The sequence below is a fragment of the Cetorhinus maximus genome, chromosome 1 (assembly GCF_964194155.1).
Source record: "Cetorhinus maximus chromosome 1, sCetMax3.hap1.1, whole genome shotgun sequence".
Lineage (NCBI taxonomy): Eukaryota > Metazoa > Chordata > Chondrichthyes > Lamniformes > Cetorhinidae > Cetorhinus > Cetorhinus maximus.
Genome location: NC_135879.1, coordinates 145,545,273 through 145,553,239, shown reverse-complemented (window position 1 = coordinate 145,553,239; position 7,967 = coordinate 145,545,273). Strand labels below are relative to the sequence as shown.

The 7,967-nt window shown below is 38.7% G+C and overlaps 1 protein-coding gene across 1 annotated transcript in view; it reads left to right on the top strand.

Annotated features, from left to right (window-relative positions):
- The first annotated feature begins 723 nt into the window (after positions 1–723).
- kdr (kinase insert domain receptor (a type III receptor tyrosine kinase)) overlaps positions 724–7,967 on the top strand; it is an 80,738-nt gene continuing 73,494 nt past the window's right edge. The window contains exons 1-2 of the mRNA XM_078547963.1: positions 724–1,052; positions 6,950–7,031. Coding sequence (XP_078404089.1) covers positions 989–1,052; positions 6,950–7,031 — 146 coding nt within the window. The 5' untranslated portion in view covers positions 724–988. The remainder of the gene's footprint in view (positions 1,053–6,949; positions 7,032–7,967) is intronic.

The following is a 7,967-nucleotide window of genomic DNA, read 5'->3' as shown; positions in this document are numbered from 1 at the left end:
ATGTATTTCACACAGGACCATTAAAAACTGTTCAAGGGATGCAGGTAAATCATCAGACTGTGATAGACTAGAGTTCACTGCGGAACTCAGCAGCGAAGAGATCTGACGGCACATGTTACTGGCAATGTTAAGAAAGCTGTGAGTAATTTAACCTACACATTCAAATCGCTGGGTAGTAATAGGTGCTCATTGTAACAAGGTGGACTAATTTCTCTTTTAATTCTCATTGTTTGATTTGTGGCAAATAATTGGAAATAATAATAGGTCCAGATAAAACGTTAATGCACATTCCACTTCGTACAATTAATTATGTTTTTTTAAAAAAGTACATGTGTTCTTGGACTGGACCAACAAAACTCCTTTTCATTTCCTAATAATATTAAAGGGGCGCCATGCTACATCATTTCAACATTAAGAAATGTTTACTTACGCATTTTAGAACTGTTAGGTTTAAATATGATCTTATTTTCAACGTTATGTGCGAATGTTGTTTCTATACATATTTCAAGATGCGTTTTTAGCGTTTTTATGTGGGTGATCTTACACCCACATATACTTACTGCACTTTTTGTAGTCAACCGTGATTACCTTCCCTTTCTAGATTGTTTGGGGTCTTTTTCCCTTTTTAAGGATACACTACACTCTCACGTCGCGTGATGGGTGGATCAACGTTTGGTTTGGAACCTCCTCCTGTATATAATCAGCAAATTGCCATGTCCACTTGACACTCATCCAACTGAACCCAACGTGAAACATCTTCCCTTACTGGATTATCGCTTTAGCGACGTTTGCAGAATTCCCTTCCTTCTCCAATAAATGAAAGGTGACTTTAGTATGTTTCGCGATCCGATCGACAATAAGAGAATAAGACTGTGAGGCTGGAAAGCATCCAATACCTATTTGAGAAAACAGGCGTTTCGGAGCAGCGGCGGCGCGAATCATCTACTGGAGATCACGTCAATCTGGATCCCGGGGTTCCCATTGTGACATGTCGAAAACATGGGTTTTCGCGCTGTTGGTGTGGCTGCGGATGGGATTTTCTGATGCAACGGGTGAGGGCTATTTGCAAGCTAACAATGTTGTTGTTGTGTAATAGTTAATGGCACCAAATTCAACCCGAGGAATTAAGAGCACAATTCAAGTTGTAGGAAACCCAGCAATATAGAAACCGTTTCGTAATGTAACGTTGAATTAGTTTTACAAATTAGTGAAAACATTCTGCAATTGAGTTTTATCTTGAAGAGGAATTTAAACCTGTGTGAGATTTAATTTCGTTTGAAGCTAAACCCTGAGTATAAAGTGTACAGATTAAACACCGACTACAAAAGGTAGCTTGTTGAGTTTATATCACTTGATTGTGTGAAACATATGTTATATCCAGAAGCGGTGGTTAATTTGAGCTGTCATAATGCAACGCTGCCGACTCCTTTAAACAGCCACATACTCTGCCAAGCAGGTAGATGACAGCGAATTGTAGGATCACTTTATGAAGGTAAAAAGCAAGGGGGTGGACTAGAAATACTGGATATCTATGTTCATGATCGAAATGATTATACTTGGGCTCCCTGGTCAGGGAAATTTTAACAATAGTTAATTGTTTACAAAGGATTGAGGATTTAAAACAAAATTTTGTAATGACCTTTAATTTGCAATACAGCTCGACACCGGGCTACTCGCCGTGTACATTGCATGAAGTCTTTCTCATTGTCCCGCTAACTGGTGGGACCCAAGGGTTGTGGAAAATTGAGCAGGGAGTCGACAGTTTTGGTACAACATTCATTTATGTTAATACTGGAGAAAAAAATACGTCGACTCTTCTTTGGGCTGGTGGCGTGGGGATCTATAGGCAGCGCCCAGTCATCAACCCAAGTGGAACATAGGACTGAGGAACAGGTGTAGGCCCTTCGGCCCTTCCAGTCTGCTCCGCATTCAATAAGATCATGGCTGATCTGGTTGTGGTCTCAGCTCCACTTTCCTGTCTGCCGCCACCTCCCAGTCCCCCCCCCCCCCCCAATTCTTGACTCCTTTGTCGATCTGTGTAGCTCAGCCGTGAACAAATTCAATGACCCAGATCCACTGCTCTCTGGGGAAGAGGATTCCTGCAGATTAGTGATGGAGATTCAGCGAAATCAGTTCAGGGAAAACTGGGAAACGCAGTACTGTAGCTGGAATCTGTCGGGTTACTGTGTGCGAAACCCGCCTCCCGCAGTTGCTCAGCTTCAACACTGTGGAGCATATAGCGAGTATCTGATGCGAGAGAGAGCAGATCGTCCAAGCCACCGGGGCAAGGGTGCTGGCGATTTCAGTTATCTGAAGTTCAGAAAGTCTGAAATGAACAACAGATGTCCCAATGTCCAAGTATTCGTACCTTGCAGCTTTGTTTTCGAAGCAATGTGTGCTAAAGTTGGTGCAGGCTTCGGCTGCCCATTGAGGATATTCTCCAGGATCTGGAGAGGCGGGTGTTCGTGTTACCGATGTGAGGTCTCATTTAGTGATCGCACTCCACTCTAAGATCTGTATAAGCAGCCCGCCAAACAACCAATAACGTTCAAAAAAGAACAGAACAGATACCAGCGGAGAAGCTGTATCGATAAATGGGTCCGAGCTTCATTCCCATCTAAATAAATAACTCCAGGCAGGAACAAATCCACTATTTGTGATCCAATTTAGACACACCTTCTTCAAAGTTAAACCTAGCTGCTCTCTCCCTCTCTCTCTCTATATATAAAGTTTCCAGTTTTCTGAATTTCATAAATACATTTCGATTTCATCGCGTGGATTGGGCACCTCTCATTTTAAATCATGGTGCACATAACTTGGCCTCCGGAGGAAAAGAAACAGAACCAAATAATCTGATTAAAACCGCCAGTTTTCCCACGTAAAGGAAAATTAAAAAGGCCGAGGAGCAGAGAGGCTTTGAAACTCTCTGGTCGTTATTCGCTTTTACAAGGTTATGAAAAACCAGTGCGGTGAATTAAATCACTGTAGTTCCCTAGTAGCTGATTAAAGGTGAGCTGGTAAATAGTGTATGTGTGTGTGTGTGTGGGTGTGGGTTGGGAGGGGGGGGGGGGGGTAGTGGCAATCGAATCGCTGAAGTCTGCTGTCAACGCGGATTGTCTTGCTGAAGTAGCTCATGACAGACGGGCAGGAGATGTGGGAGTAGTTACTGATCAGAGGAAATCTGTTACACAATAAGTGCAAGTACGCGAGAACAGACAGTGGTCTTTCTAATGAGGTGAATCTGTGCCCATTTTAAACTGAATTTAATTCTGGATTTGGACCCAGAATTGTTTGTTCCTCCTGCACCCCTCCGAGATGGATGTCTATACTGCAATATCTTAGACTATTTGTATCAGTCACATTTCTCAAACTGTCACTGCGATTAATTGTCATAACAATAATCGTGATGTTAGATGGACATAAGGAAGTTATATAAAGATTGCAGTCCACCCATAGAAAGAAAGAGAGAATTTGTATACGGTTCATTGCACAAAGTCCAAAACATTTCGTAATGGACTTAATTATTCAATACTTATTTAATTTCTTTATTGATCCTGCAATTTGAGGAAAGAAATGTTTAGAGAAAACTTTGATATTCCCCAAAGGGTGAAATCATCTGCTGATTGTCCACTTCATTCCAATATTTCACATCCTTTGTAAGTCCTTGAAATTGGGCAACATCAGAAAATCAGAACTCTGCCCACAGTTCGTGAGGCTTCAATGAATCAACTAATGTTTGACCATCTGCTCTTCACCCTGTTATGATATAGACTGCAGAGCACCACACTGTGATTTGAAGATATAGTACTCTCTTTATCAACCAATATTTCAGAACTATTGCACCACAAAACAAAATACTCTGGATGTCCCATCAGTACATTCCTACCATTGTTAAAGTGTTCATCTAGTTATTAAAACATTTCCTTTTGAATGTTGTGTTTCTGTGAATCACATGAAGTACACTGCTTGCCGTTCACAGTCACTGTATCATGTTTGGCTTTCTTGAGATAGCTAAGCATAGAAATAAACAATATTGTGCATTTTTCACTTTTCTGATGTATCAACTTGAAACATTTTGTGGATTAGTAGAATGTGTATTGTGTCACATAAAATCACAAGATACTTATAGAGGAAGAAACCCATTAGGCCCATTCTAATTCACCTGTTCAGAACAATGTAACACTCCCCCATATACAGAGTTATAGAATCATAGCTCCTAATTGTTTATTTAATTATTCCAGGGCCTTTGCTTCCACCAATCCCATGGTGGCCCATTTTAAATAATTAGCATGAATATATTATAATATTTGTCAATGTGTTCAAATGCAACAATGCATGTAACACATATGCACACATCACATATACTAAAGAGCTTTCTGGTCTTTGTCATCTTTCAGTTTTCCCTTAAAATTCAAAATGCCAAGTTGGACATAAATTATTACTATTTTTCAAAAGCTACACTATAGGAAGCATAGCAGAAGTCTAACCTACAGCTGGTGAAAGTCAAAAGTTAAGCTTAAATGCTCTGAATTAACTACAATTTAGAGAAGCAACATATTTACTAATAAGGCTAATAATATTATGCCTAGTAGCCATAGTTGCCAAATGCATAAAGTGAAGGTTAGCTGTACTATCAGTTTTTGGGGCAGGTAGGCCTTCTCTGCGCCTGTTGTATGCACCATGGGGGTAATGCAATGGGAAATCATCAGTGTCACTGAGGGCCAGCATACCAGTATTGCGCTAGTTATTGCTACCCCAAAAAATATTTAAGAACCTTGCTTTATGACATAGTTTTGGTCCCTGACAGCACTGCTGGATCTCAGCACCCATAAGAAATAGGTACCTTTTAATTGGCCCCTCAGCCATGTTGACTCTAGTTCTTTAAATGTCTCTATTAGGCAGATGTAAAATCTTGATGCAGCAATTTTGTTATTTATTCATGGATTTTGCTATTGTTCCTAAGTTGGGCCTCATTTGTCATCAGTTAGGCAAGGGGACTATAATTGAGCTCAGCCTAATGAAGAGCTATGGGTATTCTACTGCTAGTTCTAAAAGAGGAAGGACAGGATCAGAGGAAGCAAGTAATACGGGTTGACCTTGGTGTTGGGGATGATTGATATCTGGTGGGCCTTACACAACCTCAGCAATCAAAGGAATACAATAAGAAATGAAGTTCCCTCAATCAGTCACAGGCATCACCTAATATACCTGATGCTCAGTGATTGTTCCTAACATATCTCATTGCTACACTGAAATGGCAGTAGAGAGTGCAGTGCTAAAAACACGCATGCCTGTTTATTTGGAAAATAAGTAAGGGAATGTGCCATGGATTCTTGCTCTGTGATGTGTCACCAGACTTACAATAACAGCTTTTAAGATTCATTGCTAAGCAACACTGTATAATTAAGCAAAGCCTAAACATGTTTATGCTGGCAACATTTCAGAGAGCAGCAACTTTCTTCCCCACCTGTTCCAGCACCTGGCCATTGTTGAGATACATTCATACTTTGTGCTACCTCCATCCACCTACCCTTGTGCTAGTCTTCAGAGAAGGTATCCCCTGCTCCAGAAAGGACTGCCCTTCTCTTCAGCACTACTTTGCAACAGGACCTCCAAAGGTCCCTCCTGGAAGAGTGTTGTTCATTGCCATGGGCCTGATGCAGCCATTTCCTTTTTAGCAGCAGTACAGTTTTAACTTTAGCTTGCAAGAGCTCTGGACAGCATTTCATGTGCCTCTGTGCTTCATGTGCTGTGTGCTGATAACACCACAATGTTATGTAAAGGAGCTGACCTCACATTGTAATATGAGCTCAGCTCATAGAATTAAAAGTGCAGGCAGCACATCACTCTCATTACTACAGCACTGTGACTTGTGTGAATGAAAAATCATCAAGCTGCAATATTTTGTCGATATGTCATTAAAGGAGTTAAATAGTTAAAAATATATTTTTTAAACATGCCTGGCTCCTTTTGCAGCCATCAATGGCATTCCCTAAAAATGGCTTCTGTGTCACTATGCTGGCTCCTAAATTAAGTTTGTCATGTAGTCAACCCTCTTCTGGAATGTTTTTTATATAATAGGTTCTGCTAAACAAATGTTTGCTAATTAGGTCACCATATTTTCCATTAATCAAATTGATAATTTGCTTCATTTTCCTAAATGAGACATTATGTATCTACATAACTTTTGGTAGAGTCAGGCTTTATTTATTGAAGATAAAGCTAAAGTACAGTACATGTTTAATAAAATAAAACTTGCATGCAAATTAATATGAGATTTGTAGCCAACATAGTGTATGCAATATAGATGCACATTTGCATTGTTTATTGAAGAATTTGTGATTTAATGTCAAGATAGAAAGGTTTGTCATAACAACTTCATGCAGAAAATTTACTGTGATTTATTAAAAACAACACCAATGCAATCGGTTAATTTTCAGGTATATGTTGGACTTCCACTACCTCATCCTCATTGTTTTATTACAACCTCCAATCTTTGGCTGGATCCTCAAATATTGCAGCAGGCATGGTCTCAAGTTCAGGAAAATACATATTTGAAAATATAGTTTTGCAAAGTTCCTCAGGGGAAACAGTCCCTGGACCCTCCCTAGAAGAATTTCCTTCCTATCTCCCTCCAACAGTAGTTACATATTTTCTAGTCCTTCCTGGCTACACCCTTGTACTATGCATAATGCAATGTCAATTGACGGCTGATACATGGACAGGTTTCCATTCAATAACACTAATAAAACAGTGAGGTAGCAAACAAGTGTTGTAAAACAAGGACAACGTGTTTTGTTCTCACAAAAATCGTGTGAGCATTTGGATTTTTCAGCCTTCAAACTCACTTCAGCATATCTATAAATAGCCAACTAATATGCATGAGTGTATTCACTCTCGTTTTTACAGATGTTTCTCTTTAAAATTAATCAGATATTTTAATTTGCAGGCTCCTACTCTTCCCCACACCTAAGCATCCAGAATAAAGACCATGTAATTAATGCTAATGATACGTTAATAATTACTTGCAGGTAAGAGAAGATTTTGCATTTTACCTGACATGTATCACATAATCTTGTACTTTGTATATTTGTGTGTGTATATATATATATATATATATATATAAGTGTTATATATGTGTTTATATATACATCTTTAAGTAAATATATGCATATTTCTGTGCATCTATTCAATCCATCCATTCATCTATCCATCCATACATCTATTCTACCTACTCTACTCTATCTATTCTATCTATTCAATCTATCTACCTAATTATCCTTACGCATACCAACTATGACCTAAAATTGCTACTGGCAATATCAGTGGACATACGCTTAGTGTATTTGTATAAGATTCTATTAACCTTGCATAAATGAGGACCATTTGAGATAAACAAGTTAACACGTGTTACTGTACTGTTTAAAATTTACAGCTTGAGCATTAAGTTCATCCTATGTCTGAAAACAGACAGCTGTCCTCCATTTCAGGTTGTTCTGTATTAAAACATATTGGCTAGCTACGACTTTGAAAGAAAAAGCAAGACTTATAAAATCTGCTATAGAAGTTTCACAATTACCTCTAATTATCTTTCACTGCAGTCAAATAGAAAAATATGATGTTGTCATTCACAGCCCATTGTTCGTGTTACATTTCTGTCAACAAAAGTGGCATGTGGACAACGCTTTGAGTTCATATAATTTCTCCCACAAACTCTCACTTGGAAACTTTCAAAATATCTTAAAATGTATATTTAATGTAAACATTGAATTTGACACCAATTTTTTTAGAAACTGAAATGTTTTCATTTTCTGCATAATGTTTTTACCGTTATTGGATTGATTCAAATATTTCAAAAAGAATATCCAGTTGCTGTGAAAATTTCTTCCCTGGCTTTTCCCTTTGTACCGCCTGTTACCAATTCATCTCACTAAGCTGAATATCCCAGTATATGTTGATGCACCTAA